Source organism: Podarcis liolepis (assembly GCF_965112155.1).
Source record: "Podarcis liolepis genome assembly, chromosome: 4".
Lineage (NCBI taxonomy): Eukaryota > Metazoa > Chordata > Lepidosauria > Squamata > Lacertidae > Podarcis > Podarcis liolepis.
The window spans coordinates 34,957,636-34,978,495 of NC_139558.1; the positions used below are offsets into that span (position 1 = coordinate 34,957,636).

A 20,860-nucleotide genomic window follows, 5' to 3' on the forward strand; every position below is an offset into this window, starting at 1 on the left:
GTACCGTAGTTGGTATGAAGCTATAAAATAATACAAAATGGTTGTTGTGAGAAAGGAAATGACATAACACAACATGACTCCGTGGGGATGGCTTCACACAAAATTAGTAATAGTACAGTACTCTTCCCACCTCCAGACAACCTCATGCTTGTAATGGGAAGTCACCTATGCCTTGCTGCTCCTAATTATGCAGATCACATAATATTAATTCCTACCCAGACAATACTGTTACTGTCTAATAGTAAGAGAGAAATCCCCAGTACCACAAAAAATATTCAAGTGGGTCAAACCACACATCTCTCTCACACACACTCATGCACTTCTCACATTCAAGCCACACATACATATTTCACTCTCTCTGCCCAGGTGTATCTCTATCACAGACCACAAATACAAACAGACCAGAACTCTTTCTCTCTGTGTGTGTTTCAACATGCATCTCTCTCTCTCTCTCTCTCTCTCTCTCTCTCTCTCTCTCACACACACACACACACACACACACACACACTACTTGAGCACCCCCCTCCTCAAAGTTAAAAAAACAAGCCTTTCCACAGGTGAAGGGAATGGCTGCCATTAATTTTTTTTTTTAAAGAAAATATACAAGAGCCACTGCGGGCAATCCCTGTAGCACATAAATAAAATAAATAGTACTTTCTAAAGTTGGTAAAGAGTTGTGTTCTCAACCATAGTAAGAGGCACAGTGTCAATTTTTTTTAAGCAAGCTTGGTATTGCCTTAATAAGGAATTAACCAAAAGCTTCACACACATACCCCACAATATAAAAGGGAAACCACCGGTACCTTATAAAAGCAGCAAGTTACAACAGCCAGTTTTCAGACAGTAATATATTTATGGTCATGTGAAGGTCGAGTTACACAATCTTCTACAATCTTCATGATATATTTCCCATGAAATTCCTTCCAGAATCAAACCACTTGCTATCATGTTTCATAAAAGGCAGTTAAACTAGAAATGCATTAGCAGTATAGAGAAGTATTATCTTTACACATTATGTAAGCAGATAATGCAAACATAGTCCATCCTAATGCACCAGTAATGTTGCTAGCAGTTAAGATTACAAAGCTTAAAAATGAACATTTTGAAGCTGCTAGGATTGCCAAAACAAATGTTAGAATGGTGTGATGTGCGGTAAGTTAATGGTGGCATAAAGTGCCTTACCTGTGCTATTCATTTCCATGAAAAAAACAATTCAACAAAATAGTTCCATTTGCCATAGCACTACAGCTGCTGGGATTTCAGTTGCATGTGACATATTTTGAGAGCATGTGACAATTTATCTTGGGAAAAGGAAAAAGGAAGGCATCTAATGGCTCCCTGTTTGTGGAATGCTCTTCCCAGGAAGGCTCGCCACATGCCTTCATTACATATCTTTAGGCACCAGGTGAAAAAGTTTCTCTATAATCAGGCCTTTGGTTGATGAAACATTCTATGGCCTTTTATATGTGTTTGTGGGAGGGGGTTATTGGTTTGTTTTTGTTTTATTATGTATTTTGCGTTCTCATTTTGCATTGTTATGTTGTGAACCACTCTGTGATCTTCAGATGAAGGGTGGTATGCTTATTAAATAAATAAATGTTTCTGAATAAAACATTTCTGCCACTGCATTCAGGGATAGCCTGCAAGCTATGCACAGGAGCAAAGTTCACAGAAATTCTTTTTAAAAATTTGCTATACAATATGAATTTTAGTAACTGTTCCTCACAGAGGAAAACAAAAGAATGACATGATCTGATTAAATATTTCCTAATATATAAAATAAATGGTATACTGTATAAATAATTGCACTCAATGTTTTATTTACAGATGAATGTGTTGCTGTTTTTACAGTTTCAAGCACAAATATGTACATCCTAAAAATAATACTGCAATCCTAGGATCACTCAAAATGAAAACCCTGCCACACAGTTCAAAATATACTTCATGCAAGCAATCGGCATTGGATGATTACAATGTTACACAGAAGAAGTTGTAGGCGTTTGAGTAGTTTTATCACATCTGCATTTTACTAACTTTGTTCCATTCCAGCCATGAGTGACAAGGCTAAAGACTCCACTGTGAACCAAAACACAAAGTGAAATATTTTAATGTCTGGCATTTGCATTTTGCACTGTTTCAGAAGAGAAGAAAAATAGCATGTTGAACAAACTGGTTTAGAATTACATAGATTTCTAAAGAATCCTTGTTAATACACACCAAAACCTCCCCCTATAATTATCAGCAGATAACTATGCTTTAAAATTATTAGAAACTGAAAGCGCTAAGAAAGCAGAGCAATGCACTGTGCAGTAAATGCCTAACAGTATGAAAAATCAAATTTTACCTTCATTTTCTAAATACTTACAATGTGGGAAAGAACCTCTGCAGACTGCTTTGTTCAGTACTGTCACAAGAAACATGTGGCAGTTTTTAAAGTCAGATTCCATCTTCGTTATTGATTCCATCCTGAGAACAGGACAGAACATTTTAAGTAGACAAAAATAAAGTGGTATTAAAAAATATAATAAAATTACTTTTGAGAACAAAAAGGGTTCCTCTTTTTGGTAGGCTATTTTCAGTTCTACCTGCACCCTTCCATACTATTCTGGGGGGTCCCCACCTATTTTCAGGGGCTTTTGGTGGAAATCAGCAAAAATTGAACTGGATTAAACCCAAATCATTTTGACATTAGAAGGTCCTAGCAAACATTTTTATTGTAAATGCACAGGTACCTAGCAAATGGAAGGGTTTGTTCTTGGATGTGGCCTCTATACTAGTTTGTCCTCATTATTGTTCTTTACTCTAAAGGAGATGCATGAATATGCAGAAAATATATCCAGATATCAAGCTGTTTGAAATAAAAAAAAAAGATATAGGGGTCTACGCAACACAACTGTTGTAACCCCTTTTAAAAATAGCTTTGCATCTTCAAAAGATCAAATTAAGTCACTGGCTGAGAAACTCATGATTCTCACACCATAAAAGCACTTCAAACAAAACTTCAATGCATTGAAGATTTCCCAGTAGCACCAATCAAAGAAAAATTATTCAGACCATACTGATCCTGTTTGGTACTTACACCAAGTTAAGGCCACGTTAACTTAATACTTTCTACTGTTAAGCATCTAAAAGTTATACTTTATTTTATGAATGTATGGATTTACAACCTTATCTTTAAAAAGCATGCTGATTTCAAGGCAACATGTGCCCAGAGCTGATAAGATCTATCTTAAATCCATTTCATTCTTGGTCACGTGATTAGTCTCTTGCCTGTTCCACTGCATCCCAGCCAATGTTTCAAGTAAGGGATTAATGCCATTTAAAAGCCTAATGCAGTGAAATTATTACAATCCAAATTAATTTCCGTGTGCTTACTTCCAAGCTCCCAAACCAGCTTGCCAACGGTCTGCAAACATCAGTACTAGGTTCAGCACTTTCATTATAGCTTCTTTCACAAAACTAACCTGTAAATGACATTTTAAAAGTAGCAGCTGTGATCATAGTTCCATACTGAAGTTTAAGGCAGTTCCACTTCCCTAGTGCATTTTCCATTTTTCCCAGCTCTCCCAAGCGATTCCACTGCTCTACCCAATGTAAAAGCTATCCACCCAAAACTAGCGTGGGCTGAGGGTTGTGCATGTGTCCTGTCCCCATGGCTCTCTGGCAGCAAAATAGGAGGATGTAAGTGCTAACTCCTAGTCAGGCAAGGCTAGGAGTTTGAGTGGTTGAGAAGGAGGAACTGCTTCCATTCAGCTTAGCACACACCTCCACAAGTTTAAGCCCTACCCCCAGGCTTTGATCCTGACACCCACAGCAGTATTGCACTGCAGAATCATTATAGTCCTTCCTCTTCTACCTACTGATAGAGAACATACACCCTCTATCAATTGTGAATGAACGAAGCCTTCTCAATGTTTTGAAACAGTTGTTTCAAGAGCTTTTGTAAATATAATAAAGGCTCATTCAGATAAGTGTTTAAACAATTTATGCAAACAATTAAATCAAAATATTGGGCAAATAAAATAGTCTAAGTCTCCTGGACAAACAATGAAAATGCTATTTTAAGAAGGTTAAGGAGCTCTGCTTACCCTCACAATGACCCAACAGATAATTTTTTGCTATAGCAGTTATATATGATATAAAACCCCTGAATAGAGTGCAAGTGTTATAGGTATTTGTTGTGTAAACTAAATACACCATAGCAGTCTAATTTGATGTACCTTTTCTCTCAGCAGGCAGCGATCATGGATTGTAGAAAGGTATCTGTAATGAATTTTAATCAGCTGGTCTAAATCTTTGGCTTCTTCTACTTGATGTTGAAATTCTAAACCTGTACTATGAAGAATCTTTAGAAAAACAGAGTGCATAAATAGTGATTAAACTTTATGCTGAAATGTTGTCTTTAGCACACTTCTATGACAAATGTTTTACACCTCTAATTTTTCTCCAAGATCACAAGCTGAGCTGGCTATTAAACATTATATGTTCTACAAAGGGCTTCTGTGTGCAGTACACGGAATTAAGAGTTCTGGCAAGAATACTGTAATACGGAAGGATCTATCACGTGTTCCAAAAGCATTGTGACTTAGTAGAATTGGGTTATTCAGCATCTGAACAGCCACTGCTATTTTAAGCATATTCCAGATATTAGCTAAAACCTAAATGAACGAAATGTACTTCTGCCATACAAAGTGAAGGTCAAACTACCTGCACATATGTCATAAGTCATCCTGGACTGTTAAGGAAAGTAGTATATTATTAATGAAATTATAATGCATCACATACTCTAGTCATGATGTAGTTATGCAGGCTGTTAACAAAATGCATTAGTTTCATCCTCAAAAGGAACATCCGATGAGTTTGTTGCTTAATGGGCTCCAATTGTGATCCAAAGTGAAGAAATGTCTCTTGTTCAAGTACAGCTCCTCCTTTGTTCTGGGGCTTTTCTGCAGCCCTGACTAGTTCTTAAAAGAGTTAAAGACAACAGAATAAGATATTACAGGAAATGGCACGACCGCAACTACAATTCTGCCATCATCAGCATCTGAACAGTTCAGGTGCCCTTAAATTCTTCAGTAGAAAAAAAAATCTACTGATGCCAATAAACTGTTCAAACAGCAGAGGGCAGGGTTTCTTTGATGTAAAGACAACAAACATAAATCAGGACATCAATCAAATGCACAGGATCCACATTTTAGTAAAATCACTATAAACAGGGAAGAGTTAAAACCAAGTATTAAGATACATTTTTATTATAAGTAAACTATACAACATTTTATAAAATCAAGAAATGCAAAAATAAAGCATTAAGCTTTATAGGATTTCATGAAGAAAAGAGGTAGGGAGTTTCCTACGGCTTGAATTTTTGTTTAAGTTGAAAAAAACCAAAGAACTTTAGTGCCCTGCCTGCTAGTTCCTATGACTATACAGAATAAACTACAGAAGGTACACAAAAAGGCAAACTTGCATAGCCTAACAGAACCAGCCCTGACACTAACAGTCTGTTGAAGTAAAAATGAATGAAGGGTCTTGTACGTTTTTGTAAAAAAGTGCCACAATATTCTTTTTGCACAAAGAACAATTTGGGTACTGAGTCAAGTGACAAAATTCAGTTTTTCTCAGTGCAGACTATTTTTGGCAGAGCACACACAGCTCTGTACTGCAGATAAACAGCTAACCACATCTACTCCAGATCAGATATAGTTCAAAGCAATCTGCTTGCTCTTTTTATAAACAAACAGTGAAGAATTCACAGTTGGAGAATGATTTATGTAACCAAAATGACAACATTCACACACAAGAGAAGGGTGAAAGGAGGATCAAGGAGATATCAGCAACTCCACAATACACCAAGTTTTGCAGGAGTACAAAAAACTCTAGTGGAAATACGTAAAAGTGGCAATTTCCCCACCTACTCCCCACAATAAGTCGAATGAGAAGTGAGCATGTTCAGTGGGCATGGAGTGCTCACTGACTGTTGGGGAGTGAGAATGAAATGGAGTCTTCTCAAAAAGGTCATGGCTGACTAGAATCCTAAACAGGTATGTGGTACACTGCAACATCTTGTGGCAAGTCCCACTTGTCCTTCTGATAACCAGCTACTATCTACTTATACTTTGCCACAATACCTTCTGTTCTATAATTCCTTCCCTTTACATGCTCTGGTTCGCCAGAAGCGGCTTAGTCACGCTGGCCACATGACCTGGAAGCTGTACACCGGCTCCCTTGGCCAGTAAGGTGAGATGAGCGCCGCAACCCCAGAGTCGTTCACGACTGGACCCAATGGTCAGGGGTCCCTTTACCTTTTACATTCTTTTTTGTCCTTTGCCCTATCTTCCCAGAAAGTATTGTGTTCTTCCAGATGCTGGAAGCAGTGTAACTATAGTTCACCAATTATTAGTGTTATAATTTCAGTTATACAGAATAAAAGAAGTGTCCATGAATTACCTTACCATGAAATCGTAATACATCCAGACTATATTTGGCCCACTTTATTTGTAACAATAGAAGAAACACTTGGTTATAGATTTTTTGACACTCCACACTTATAACTATATCCACAGGCCAAGGGACCTAAGGAGGAAAAACATTATTGAAGACATTATTTCATTCCCCCCATCTGTATATTGTATTATATTGTATTAAACCATTATTGTATTTCAGTTCTTTAATTTAAACTAGTATTACCTTGTAGCTCAATATTAAGCCATCCAAGGTATGAACAGGAAGCTTCTTCTTTGCTATATCTATATTTTCACACAATATAGACAACCTGCATACAGAAACACATACTCGTTACCATTGTTTTGCTCTGGGAGCTAGGCAACTACTAGGCAAACGAAACAAATGCAAAATCAGATAAAATCAACACAGCTACAATTACTTCCGCTGCAAACTTTGTAAAAGGATATTAGGTATCTATGCTCACAGAAATAGCTACAGTCTAAATAAGACAGAGAAACCTTAATACTCTCAAACTGGGTAGAATGCAAATGCAGCAATAAAAATGTATGTCTTTTAAACAGCCTTGGCTTTTCCAAATTATGGGGGGAAAGGCTATATTTCAAGTGCTATGGTTAGCAAGATGTGCAAGGTATCATTTACTCTCCAAATACAGCCAAATAAACACCTTTTCTTAATCTTTTCCTAGTCATACCAGGCTCTTCCCTCCCACCCAAATGTATATTGTACATATATTTTGCATGCTTATTACCTTAAACTATCCTCTGGATAACGCTGTCCAACTGCCTCTTGGAGCTGGACATTAAGGAATGGTTCGCTCTGCCATGTGTCTTTCTCTCTTATTTTATCAAAAATGGATGTATAGAAGTCATACATAGTATCACCAGCCTCAAGCAAAAAAAAGTTTCTCATGGCCTGCAAGTACTCTACCAGCCTAAGAAACAAAAACACACATTTATTCAAATTTCACTTCATCATACCTTTAATACTTAAGCTATGCTAGGAAACCTTCCAAACGTGAACCATTAAGGACACTGAGCTCAAAAAAAATTTAATTTTTTTTAAAAAAAATATACAAATACTTCATGGTTCAGAAGACCCAACTTCTGCAGTAAGAAAGCTGCATCTTGCCTTAAACTCTATTTTCACTGTATCACTGTGCTTGCCAACATTCTTCTGTCAGAGCATTACAGTAACTTTCTCTGTCAACCATGTACCCAGCCTTTCTACTGTTGAATTCTGCTACTTTTGTCCCACTCTTCTGTCGCCCCTTTTGCAACAAGAGTGACCCAGATGCTTCCTCCATAAGAAAGACTGGGTCCCTAAGCTGAGTGAGTGAAGTAGTATCAATCACTAATGACTGGAAATCCGATCCAGGTCTCTACTACTGCCTTAAGCATATTACAAGAACTAATAAAGTCATCAGTGCATATTCTTACCTATAATCTTTCTTCAACGTTTGCATTAAGTTTCCACAGCACTCCAGATACTGTTTGTCTATGTGAGGATAAAGACATGACCTCAATGTCAGTTCAAATGTCTGGCACGTAACTGATTCGGATGATCTATCCATGCAAACATCATCACCAGTAAGCGTCTCATGAAAACTGCCTTGTTCCAAATACAACCTACAAAATAAATAATAATAATAATAATAATAATAGACATGAAATGTCCTAAGAATCTTCTTTTAATACTAGAGCTCTTTGTGATGAGCAAAATCTGCTGTAGAAATCCCATGAAGTTCCACCCCAAAGCTGGGAGACAATCTCACAGCCTTCTGGACAGACCCTAACAATCTTTAGGTGCTAGATGACCTTCTGGAACTTATCAGAATTTTCCCCTCCCCCAGTTAAAAAAAACCAGCCCAATTCTAATACAGTGGTACCTTGGTTCTCGAACTTAGTCCATTCCAGGAGTCCGTTCGATTCCCGAAACGGTTTGACAACCAAGGCGCGGCTTCCGACTGACTGCAGGAGCTTTCTGCACTCAATCAGAAGCCGCATCGGATGTTTGGCTTCCGGAAAAAGTTTGCAAACCGGAATACACACTCCCGGGTTTGTGGTGTTCAGGATCCGATTTGTTCAGGAGCCAAGCCGTTCAAGAACCAAGGTACCACTGTAGTTTATTTCTATGAACAGTAATCTTTGGGTTCATGATAAGCAAAACATATCATTAAAACCAAGCTACAAGGCGCAACATTATAATCGGGCTTTGACAGATTCATATTTTTCAGGAATTTGTGACTATTTCCCCTCTTCCTCACCCCCAGACTCTCATGATTCTCTCACAAACCGGAAAACAGACACACATCTCGTCTTGTACTTCCTCAGACACAGTGTATCTCTAAGAGGGAAAATACCTACCTAAAATCAGCAACAGGTTTTGCTGCTGTGTTTTTACACTATAGATCCTGACAACTGCTGTGGCCAGTGCCTAAGGCAATAAAGATTAATGATGTATGGCTTCTGAAGGCTATACTGTACTGTGACTAGCCGCCTCTCAGCAGCTTGGATTCCAAGTCACACGCTAGATGCCTGAACAGCAGGAATTCCCCAATATGTGCTTGGTAGAATCTGACTTTGGACAGTGACACAGTAGGGAGAATCAATTATTTTGAATCTCTTCTATTACCTTGCAAAATTAATAGCCAGCAAGGGATCGTGAACGTCATCCAGCTCTAAGTGTCTTGCTGCAATAGATTGCATCTTTATTAGACTTTGCTTGGTGGCCTGCTGTTCTGTAATGATATCTTGAACAGGTTCCTCCCCGTGCCGTAGGCGTGACTGCACAGACTCCAGAAATAATGTGTACAAGCTTTTCCTCTCTGCATCTGAATAGGACAAATATCTGTAGGTTATTATTTACTTTTCAGAAATAGCTGTTTGTTGTAAGCCACAATAAAAAAGAAAGAAAAAGAAAAAATGAACCATTTTTATCTCTCAACTGAGTTCAGGGGGAAAAAATTAGGAGGTGCTTTAAGGTAGGATTCTCAAACATTGTAAACCTTATTGCTTCTAATGCTCCAGTAATGTTCAATAAAGAAACAATAGTCCATCTGTCAGAGGAGTCCCGTTGGTGCATGTTTGATAGCACACTTGAGTCTTATGATTACAAACCACAGAAGTTTGACTGCGCAATGCATACTGGGATATTTTCACAAGATAAAAGTTTCACAGCAAAACAATCATGTGGTGATGGCAATTTAAACAAACATTTGCCTCCACAAAATGGAAAAGTTAGGTTTGTAAAACATCCTTTAAGGAAAAAAGTAAACGGATACCAGAAAATAGCATTTATCTTGGTATTTTACACTGTTATGATACTATTTTCTGGTCTGGCTAAAAATTAACAATAATGAAAAATCATTTAAATTCAAATATAATCTATCAGTAGTCTAATAATTGATTTTTAAGATTTTTAACAATTAAAGGAGCAAAATTCAGTGGGAAATAGAGGGACCTATATCTGAAATGCTAAATACCTACCAATATGCCAAAACTATTTTTTCATTGCTATTTCATTACTATGTGGGCTGCATTTTCACATGCAATATGCAGTGCTGCATGCCGCTAAAGCCAGGAATAATAATAACATTTACACAGTAAAATAGGGTTTTATCACCTCTTGATGCAGCCTGCTGTGGAGAACCATCTGTGCATTGCAAATTCTTCAACAACTGCATGGACTTTCCAGCCATAATGATCTGTTTTAGTACAGGTTTCAGAAAAGAGACCATGGTATGCTGTCTACTTGAGGGTGCCTGATCGCTGCCGGAACTGGCACTAGCATTGTCACTCATTTTTTCTTCATTCTCTGTCTTTTCCGACACACTATACAAGGTGTAGGTAGCATACCAGAAATCCCTATGGTTAACTGGAACATTTTTGTTTCTGCAAAGACAGACATGTGATCATTAGTTCTTCCTTAGGAAACTATAACACTTCCTAATTCTTTATATCATGACAATTATTGAAAATAGCCTGAAGCAGGTGATCAAGATAAAGAAAAACATTCAACCACAAGATTAAATATTTGGGGGGGGGGTCTTGTTAAGGTTCAGAATCCACAGAAACAGCTTTGAACTCTCAGAACAGTAATACAAACATTCTGATTGAGAAAATACTAAGTTTTTAGAACTAGGATTTACAGATCAACAGTCACAATGGATAAGGCTCTTAGATATCGCAACACATATCTGTGCCGAGGCTTTACTGAACACGTAACAGTAGTTAAATGATGTTATAAAGCACAAAGTGGCCATGGCATTACAAATGTCTTAAGCAGGAACACTGAACAAAAGGAACTGCAAGCATAAGCACCTGTAGCAAACATGCCTTTGAGTTTCCTTCAACCCACATATTCATGATTTAAAAATCCCGAGCTCACTTTCTACAATTAACATTCAGTGAATAATATTCTCACAAAATTAAATACAAGGTGCATATCACAGCCCAGCTGCACTGCTACAATATTTTTCATTAAAACATTGCTTGTCATTTTATTAATTACAATCACCCAGGTTAACTCAATTGTCCTGGTCTGTCTCAGCCTTGCAGAAGATGAAGATTACAAGTCAGCTGCATTTATACATGTGGTCTCTTAACGTCAAGGGAGATGAAACCCTATGACTGTACAGGAAGCTGGTAGTTAGAAAGGAAAAAAAGTCTCTTACATGTGCACTACTGCTTTTGGGTTCAGATACTGCCATATAGGAAGTGTTCTCTGCCCTAAGAAACACCAGTATATCCAAAAGACAAGTTCATTATCCCTACCTCTGAATAATAAATTCTTTTGCTGGATCAAATAAGTTACCATGGACAATCCATTCGTCCACTGTCTGTAAATATGGCCTCACTGTTTCAACCCAGAGAGAAAACAAGAGGGATACCTGCAATGAAATTTTAAACAGGATTATTGGGTGATTTATAAATATTTCATAAATTCACAAGTAAAGCATATATAGCCTCTCCAATGTGTTTACAGTATAGAGTCAAGGAAAACGATATGCACACATAGAAAGGATTTTATCTTTTTTGCAAATGGCATACAGTGAATTTCGAATCCTAACTATCACAATCAGCTGTACAAACATTTATAGTTTTGCAGAACATATTGTTTGGGCGTAGGAAGACACTACAACTGCCACTTGTATATTAAAGTATTTATAATTTATGTCTAGTCATCAGTTGACTGAAGTAATAACTTATTTTTCTCCTACAGAAATCATGATGAACACCTTCTACATACCGTTTGTTCAGAGGCTTCCCCAACGTTATCGTAGTCAAGAATCGCTTTGTACAGGGTATTGAGCAAATGAGATGCTCTTACAACATTGCGAGTGTCAGGAGGTACTTCTGCTACTCCAGTGCTAAAAACCTTATGAAGTATATTGAGCTGAGCTAATCGATGTGATAACTTATCCATGACTATGGAAAGAGTGATTGTTGCATCTGTAGAACAGAAATACAGTCATGTTTCATAATGTGTGGTTATTAGTTCACATCTTATACTTTCACAACAGATTAAGACTTATGGAAACTCTTCTACTATAATCCAAAGTATACTACCTTTGTTGATTATGCTCCTCTCAATTTCGGTAAGTTCCTCTTTGAAACTTATGAAATATTTATAGAGGGCTCTCATGAAAGCTTGATAGGTTCTAAATGGGGCTTCTGCCGATTTCTTGGGAGTAGAAATGATTCCATGTATTCCACTTTCTGAGCTGTGACCCATTATTTCATCAATAAACTTCTGTAACCTAAATACAACTTGCCCATATGCTGCTATCCGCTCCAACATTGATCTTAACGAATTCTGCAAAACAAATGTGGTTTTGTTTCGTCTTTAGTATTAACACTCCAATATAGAAAACTCAGAGCGTAAGATATCATCTTTTGCAAGCAATCCTTCTTCCACGTGCCAATATAAGGCTTTCTTTGCACCTTGATTACTGATCTAGATAGATCACTGAACTTACGTGGGTCAAATGAGTCACCATGATGTCATTTCTCACAGTAATCTTTCCATCATTCAGTTGAAATATAAACAGATTTTTTACGCCTGAAAGCAGCCTGTAAAAGTAAGAAGAACTGACTTAGCATGTACAAAACACAGTACAACATACAGAACAATTTTTTAGGACTGCAGAAACATCATTATATATACAAAATATAGGATATATTCAAAAGGGCCCCAGACAAATATTAGGTCTTACAAGTTTGACTGATTTGGACATACCTTTGGATTAGATCTATGTGTTGGTGAAATGGTGGCATGGATAAGTAATTTTGTAATAATAATAATAATAATAATAATAATAATAATAATAATAATAATTTATTATTTATACCCCCGCCCATCTGGCTGGGTTTCCCCTGCCACTCTGGGCGGCTTCCAACTGAATATTAAAAACAGTACAGCATCAAACATTAAAAACTTCCCTAAAGAGGGCTGCCTTCAGATGACTTTTAAAAGTAATAGCCCACAATTAAGTTTGGGGAAATTATGGTCATTTTCTCCATCAACTTTTCATGAAGCGGGCTCAACTTTACAGAGTACACCACAAGAAAATGATTTGCAGACTGCATTAAGAAGGTGCTTATTTTTCAAAGTTGTGTTATTCATATTGTTAATGCTTGAGGGGGGAAACAGCTTGATTTTGAGTAACACAATTTTCATTATATCTCTCACTGATAAGAGGCATGCTAAAATGAATTAAATTTACACAAGAAAGGTAGCAAGGTCTTTTAAGATAACATTTAGAATTATTGTATTTCAAGAGCAATGCAAAGCATTAAATTCCTTATAAAGCTGCTCCTTCTAAAGCTATTGCAATACCAGAATTGTCATTATGAGTGATGGCATTGAAGTAAAGGAATAGTATAACCACATGAGTCTGAATGTTGAGAGTATTCCATGAAAGAACATTAAACAGATTTCAAGTGGTAATTTCTTTAGTCCTGCTACTTACCAAATTGTTTCACGAATGACTTGTGTTTCAGTAACAATAATTTTCTCTTCCGGCATGTACAAGGGATCACTAGTATATAAGTGCTGCTCCCTAGAAGGAAAAAACATCATTATTTTTTTACAACCAAAATTGCTGGTAACCAATATCAAATATTATTCCTTTTATTTGCTCCTCTCCTGCAGATCCAATGTACTTAGGGAATCAAATTAATCATTTCTGCTTTATTTATTTTTTTAATGCATATGAACTACTCTGTTTCTAGCTTGAAAAGCTCTTTGAATATTTTAAATGCATCACTTCCTTTCAAGAGTTGCATGCTATGCTTAAATTGCAAACTGCATACATCATTTCTGACACCATTATGACATAAGAATAACACAGTCCCAAAACGTTTTGTAATCCTTCAGAGATATTCATGACAGTTTCAGGAATCTAAGCATTTCTTCATACATATTAAATTCTGTTTTATCGTTAGTACACATATATACAAAATAACCAGAGAGGGGAGTGTAGGGCAGGAATCAAGCCAATATAGCATTTCATAGCATGCAATGGCATCTGCAACAGGGTTTTTAGAAATTATTGTAATGTAGTAGTCTGCTGATCATAAATTATATCCTCCCAACACAAAATTAACTACTTACCATACAGCCGCTAAATTGGAATGAAAATGCAAACTATGGGGAAAACGAACTCCTCTGCCAGTCCAGTATTGAGCAACTACATGTTGCTCTAGCCAGGTACGTGCATCAGGTTCACCTGCATACAAGATATTTCACTCCAGTTTCCATTTACATAGAAGAGAAAACTTTATAATGTAAATAACAAGAGCAATCCTAACATGTCTATGGGGAAGAATGCCCCACTGAGTTTAACAGGGTTTCATCTCAGGTAAGTTTAGAGGATCCTAAATCTCAGGAGCAATAAAGCAAACTGAAATAGGTGTCAATTTGAAAATTCACAAACCAGAAACAGATGTTTCCAGAAGCAGGAAAACAATTTAGACCCATGGTCACTAAGATTATTGGTTGACCAGGAAGCTGGACTCAAAAACGGCATCTCTTCTATACTGAGCAAGAGCCTAACAACTCTCCTACTATGAAATTGCCTGAAAACAAAATACAAGCATGTAGTGGTAAGAACATATTAGAGGGGGAAGTGTCCAATGGTAGGCTGGACCCAACCTCATAGTGCCTTGGTGCCTAGCAACTCTCTCAAAAGGGAATTTGGCCATAGCGTAACTGAGGGCCCCTCGTACTATGGAGTTCAACCAAAGAGAGGCACCAAACATCATAGTTTGCTAGTTTTCCTGCTTTGTGGAGGATTGAGACTTGTCAGCTCAAGTTTCAATACTAACTATACAAACTTTCATAAAGTTCAAAGCAATTAGCCATATGACAGCAATATGCTTCACAAAAGGCAAAAACTAGCCAAATTAAGCAAGTCTTGAAGAACAAACCTTTCCATGTGACATGTGATGACTTCTTGTTTTGATCCTGATCTTCTTGGGGTGTCCTGTCCACCTGAATGCCAGAGTCTTCTCTACTCAGTGGTTCAGTATCTTCATCATCATCACTTACGTCAGACCACTCCTGTAAAACATAAGCATACAAAGTATATTTTAATTCAAGACAGGTGGGAACCTTACAATGCATTTTTACAAAATAAAATGAACATTTTATTGGACAAGAAACACAATCAAGTTTAGAAAATGTATTACCGTATGTCTTAACAGATAAATCAGATCCCCCTTCAACCTATTAACAATGCCTTTCTTCACAAGTTCCATCACCAAACACCCTAAAAGCATAATCACTGCCTCATTAATTTAGATTAAAAGATCTATCTAGCTCAACACTCTTCTTCCAACACTGGCCAGTCAAATGCCACAGAAAAGCTTATGAGCAGAGCATAATAATGGAATGCTCTCCCCAGAGAGGCTCAACTGCACATTTGTTGTGTTCTTTAAGTGCCAAGCAAAAAAATTCCTCTTCTCCCAGACCTTTGGCTAATTAAGCAATCCATGGTCTTTTAAAGGGGGGCGGGGAGTTGTTTTTGTTTCTTACTATGTAAGTAAGTCATAATAAAAATAATAAAAAGCAGATGGATTTACAGAAGTCTTTGGTCTGCAGAAATAGTTCCCAAGTTTTCCAATGTATCCTGTGACTTTATAATGCAGCTCTATGTATTACTTACTGGTGTTTCTAAATCAGGACCATAGTCAAATTCTTCACCTTCCATCAAGTATTTCCTCCAATCAAATTCTTCTTTTTCTAGATTAAAAAAAAAGCAGGTCTGTAGTTTTGGGATATTCCTGGATCCAACATTGTCATTGAAGGCTCAAGTGACCTCTTAGACTGGTTTGCCAGCTATGGCCTGTTTTAGACAATTAGCCACTGTTCTCCATGCTCTAGTACTTCAAGGCTGGATAGTTGCAAAGCACTGTACAGGGAGCTGCCCCTGAAGATGACTCAAAAACTTCAACAACTGGTCCAAAATTCAGCAGCCATATTATTGGCTCAGGTACCATTAAGAACTCATATAATCCCTCTTTCAAAACAGCTGCATGGGTGATCAGTTTGCAGATCCAGTTCAAGATCCTCATAATTTAGGCCTCAAATATCTTGAATACCACTTTCTTCCCTATAGACCCACCCAGGTGTTAAGATCAGCAGAGGGGGCCTCTTTGTAGTTCCACCGCCCTCAGACATTTGGGGAGTAGCAGGACAAGAGAGGGCTTTCTCTGTATAGTCCCTAACTTATGAAATTCCCTCTTCACAGGGGTCCGCTTGGCACCTTCAGTGTGTCATTTCCAATGAAGACACTTTACCCTCGTCTTTGACACCTGATACATACACACACACACACACACATATGACCCACCCTATCACATTTGATTGTAATACTTTTAAATTGATTTTAATATTGTTTGAAATTGCTGGAACCTGCCCTGGAAATTTGTAGCGAAGGACAGGTAAGAAATCAAATCAATAAATAACCCCATTTCTTCCAAGAACATGACAATTATGTAAGTAGTCTGAACTACTACAGTGCAGAGAGATATGGAAAAGCTAAATAATAGTATACATTATTTATTATACACTATTATATTTCAATATACATGGACAATCTAATACTAATAACTCACAAAATAAAAAGGAATTGGCATGAGATTAACAATCATGTTATATAAAGGTTTTAAAAGGGATGAAATGTCCAGTTTTCCCATTTGGTTCCTGAAATATGTGTAATATATTAAAACCTACCCACTTCTTTCTCTCTTGGTTTTTCTGCATAACTGGTGTTGGAAGGAGAATCAGATAAGCACAACAGAAGAGAGAGTATGGCATAATGGACATCTGTCTTAAACGGAAGACAAACAAATAATTCAGTGGAGGAAATGTATTTGTTAATAGTTATGGAAATGAATAGAGTGGACTTCTAGTACAACGATATATTTAGAAATGCAAAATAAAAGCTTCAGTTTATCACACATCTCAACACAGCAGTAAAAGGATCACGATGCAGAATCACATGAAAAACAAGACACTAGGCTACATAACAGTGCATTTCAATTAGCTGAAGTCTGCATTTCATAATTATAGCTTTTAATCTGCACAAATTGGTCAGAGAAACATTACTAAAACTGGAATTTACTGCCTTCATGGTAAACCTCCAACTGTTTGAACAATTCAAGTTCTGAGTACAGATATTTAAAATACTGCTAAGCACAAAATGTTTGCTGTGTTGATAAATTAATAAGTAAATTATATATATAAGAGCTAGGATATCTATTATGAAGCAGTTAATACAGTTAAGTTAGAACAGGAAATTAGAACTATAAGAACCCTGTAAATAAAGACTTCTTGTTCTCCATGGTATGTTTCTTATTTAGAAAGAAAGAATATAACACAACTGAAATCTGTTTTCTAAACTGCATACCTTTGTTCCTTCAGTGGTTGGAAGCGGAGAATTCAGAAACTCTTCTGTTAAACTCTTCCAGCTTGCAGCTTTAACAAGGTCTGAATGAACTATCAGCTTTTCATAAATCCTGTATCAAAAAGTTCAGTGCTTATAAGTAAATCTGTCAATAGAAAATAACTAGTCCAACGTCATAAAAATAGAAATGTCTTACCCTTCTATTATTTTGTCCACTTTGTGCTGGCTGACATCAAGAAATTGATGATACCTAAAGAAAAAATAATAAAATATCTATTACACCACATAGTTTCATTTTTCAAAAGTTTTGGTGTAGAGTATGCAAGTAAAACTTGCAACAAAATGTTGCAGTGTGGAGGACTCCTGTTGACTATTCCAGCCAGCCAGCCCCTTTTCTAGGATACTCCATTCTGCTGCTCATTCCACCCAGATTTTTCCTTTCTCCCCACCCCTGTCAGTTAGCATTCCACGACCAGTGATCATGCCCAGTCCTCAATAGATTTATTTTTGGGGTTCCTCCTTAGTGCTTAATTTCTAATGATTTTTTATGTCTGCTAACCTTGTGTCTTTTCATACCCCTCTCTTGTGAGTGGTGGAGTTTTAGCTACAGAAGCAATGGCATTCACAGCCTGAATATTTTATATCTCTCAAGCATGAATTGGAAGTGAAATGCCACTATTCCTAACCATTGACCATGGTGGCTGCAGTTAATAGTTGTATTCTAAGAGTGCAGGAAGCTGGCTTATAAAAAGTCAGACCCCCGCATATCCAAGTCAGTATTGTCTACAATGACCAGAAGCAACTCCCCCAGGTTTCAGAAAGGGACATTCCCATTCTTAGCTAGATTGCCAGGGCTTGTAACTAGGATCTTGTGCATAAAAATCAGATGTTCTACTACTAAGCTACATTCCACTTCTAGAAGAAAAGTAAAAATTCTATACGCACTTATACAGCAGCATAGGAAGTTGCCTTATGAAGTTAGAATATTGGTCTATTTAGCTTAGTATTGTCTCAGTATTGTGGTGCATGCTCTAGTTATCTCCCGCCTCGGACTACTGCAATGCTCTCTACATGAGGCTACCTTCGAAGGTGACCTGGAAACTACAACTAATCCAGAATGCAGCAGCTAGACTGGTGACTGGAAGTGGCTACCGAGACCATATAACACCAGACCCTCCAAGTGTCCCTATTTTCCAGGCATAGTCCTGGATTTACAGAAGCCATCCCAGTTTTTTATTTGATCCACGAAGGTTCCGCTTTTCCTTAGGACGTCCCTATTTTCATGGGAGAAACGGAGGATATGGAGTTACGCGAGCCAAGTAGATAAGTCACTATACAACCTTTAGAAGACACTCGAAGGCAGACCCATATAGGGATGTGTTTTTTTCAACGTTTCATGTTTTATTATGTTTTTTTATATGTTGCAAGTTGCCCAGAGTGGCTGGGAAAACCTAATCAGTTGGGTGGGGTAATTAATAGTTTATTATTTTATTTTATTTATTTATTATTGAATGAATGAATGAATTTATATACCGCCCTATACCCTGATGGATGGATGGATGGATGGATTGAATGAATTTATATAGCCCCCTATACCTGGAGGTGTCAGGGAGGTTCACAGAACAAAATCAAAATATAAAACCACTATACAGTGGTACCTTGGGTTACATATGCTTCAGGTTACATACGCTTCAGGTTACAGACTCCCCTAATCCAGAAATATTACCTCGGGTTAAGAACTTTGCTTCAGGATGAGAACAGAAATCGTGCTCCGGCGGCGCAGCAGCAGCGGGAGGCCCCATTAGCTAAAGTGGTGCTTCAGGTTAAGAACAGTTTCAGGTTAAGTACGGACCTCCGGAGCGAATTAAGTACTTAACCCGAGGTACCACTGTATACACACACACACACATATATACACACACAGTATAATCAAAATAAAAACAACCCAATAACACCCCCCTCAAAAAAAAAGGAGCCACATTATAAAAGGTCATAGGATGTCATAGAATATTATAATTATTATTATGGAATAGGGCATCCCTATTTTCATGGGAGATATGTTGGAGGGTTGGCTACAAATGTACTAAACAACTCGGGGCTGGATCCAGTCTTAGCCAGACTTGGGGGACGGTAAACCCAATGAAACCAGTGGGCCTTCTTTGAAGCGTGACTACGCCTGGATCCCACCCATCAACCTATTCCTCTACTGCGGTCACTGGCCAGGATAGGGCTCTCTTCCACCCCCCTTCCTTAAGCCACATAAGTGGCCAATGGCAGGCCAAGGCGGAGACTTCCAACAGGTAACAGGTGAAACTGGTCGCGCGCCTCTCCCGTCTCCCGCCCCTCCCCTCCCCAACCGCCGCTCTGGGCACGAGCCACGGCACGCCCCCCAGATAACGGACCTGAAGTTGGACCAGGAGAAGTTCAGCGCCGCCTGGAAGTGGGCCGCCTCTTCCTTGCTTTGCCCGCTCAGGCCGGTTACCCTCCGGATCAGCTCCCGCAACGTCACGTCTTGCTCCTGCTCGAAGCGGCTCCAGTGCGCGGGGGGTGTCGTCGCTGCTGCCGCCATCGCCAAACAGGCCTCCTGAGCGAGAGAAGAAGCTGAGAGGATTTTTTTTCCGCCCTCCCCCCTCCTATGTGGTCACCTTTCGGCGCTTCCGTTTGTTTTCGGTCGCCATCGTCCACATAAGATCTCGCGGCAAGTGCCGCGAGGTTTCCGTTCCCGATTGTCCAGGAGGAGGGAGAGGGCGAAGGAGGCTCTTTCCTCTCCATCTTCTACGCATGTGCCTTTTGCTTGCTTATTAAAACTCTGGAGGTTTTCTAGAGGGCTGCGTTTTGGCAAGCAGCTTCTTGGATGTTAATTTGCTGCTTTTGATAAAAAAAGTAAAACTTTCAATGTACCTCCGCAATGTCTGCGTCAGAAAAGCTGTATCGGGATTTGAAATCCCCTATTGAAAACACAAGGACTTAACAGTAGATAGGTAGCCGTGTTGGTCTGCCATAGTCAAAATAAAAAAATTCCTTCCAGTAGCACCTTAAAGACCAACTAAGTTAGTTCTTGGTATGAGCTTTCGTGTGCATGCACACTTCTTCAGATACACTGAAACAGAAGTTGCCAGATCCTTCTATATAGTGAGAAGGTGGGGAGGGGTGTTACTCAGAAGGGTGGTGGGAATGGGAGATAGGCAGATAGCTGGGAGGGCCTGTTGACGACTCTTAACGACTGTAATAGGTCTTACAGGAGAAGGCAAGGGGTGAGGAGGTGAGAAATGGTTTAGTCATTGGATTCTTATCTCACTATACATGACTAAACCATTTCTCACCTCCTCACCCCTTGCCTTCTCCTGTAAGACCTATTACAGTCGTTAAGAGTCGTCAACAGGCCCTCCCAGCTATCTGCCTATCTCCCATTCCCACCACCCTTCTGAGTAACACCCCTCCCCACCTTCTCACTATATAGAAGGATCTGGCAACTTCTGTTTCAGT

At 38.3% G+C, this 20,860-nt stretch overlaps 1 protein-coding gene across 3 annotated transcripts; it reads right to left on the bottom strand.

The window, feature by feature from the left end:
- Positions 1 to 833: 833 nt before the first annotated feature.
- TUBGCP5 (tubulin gamma complex component 5) lies at positions 834 to 20,136 on the bottom strand. Of its 3 annotated transcripts, none has more exons than XM_083501776.1 (23): positions 19,777 to 20,136; positions 17,571 to 17,624; positions 17,378 to 17,486; positions 16,702 to 16,798; positions 15,632 to 15,708; positions 14,895 to 15,027; positions 14,080 to 14,194; positions 13,436 to 13,525; positions 12,443 to 12,536; positions 12,033 to 12,279; positions 11,713 to 11,915; positions 11,238 to 11,353; positions 10,087 to 10,355; positions 9,097 to 9,295; positions 7,902 to 8,090; positions 7,214 to 7,396; positions 6,688 to 6,772; positions 6,453 to 6,573; positions 4,786 to 4,964; positions 4,221 to 4,346; positions 3,376 to 3,464; positions 2,366 to 2,466; positions 834 to 2,076 (listed from the first exon to the last, which is right to left on the bottom strand). In XM_083501776.1, the coding sequence occupies exons 1-23, from the start codon at positions 19,941 to 19,943 to the stop codon at positions 2,030 to 2,032; spliced, it is 3,090 nt and encodes a 1,029-aa protein (XP_083357902.1). In that variant the 5' UTR covers positions 19,944 to 20,136; the 3' UTR covers positions 834 to 2,029. The 3 variants fall into 3 exon arrangements, with proteins under 3 accessions (XP_083357902.1, XP_083357903.1, XP_083357904.1); XM_083501777.1 differs by having other exon boundaries at positions 15,632 to 15,792; positions 16,401 to 16,798; positions 19,777 to 20,106; XM_083501778.1 differs by having other exon boundaries at positions 16,702 to 16,794; positions 19,777 to 20,098.
- Between the last annotated feature and the right edge of the window lie 724 nt (positions 20,137 to 20,860).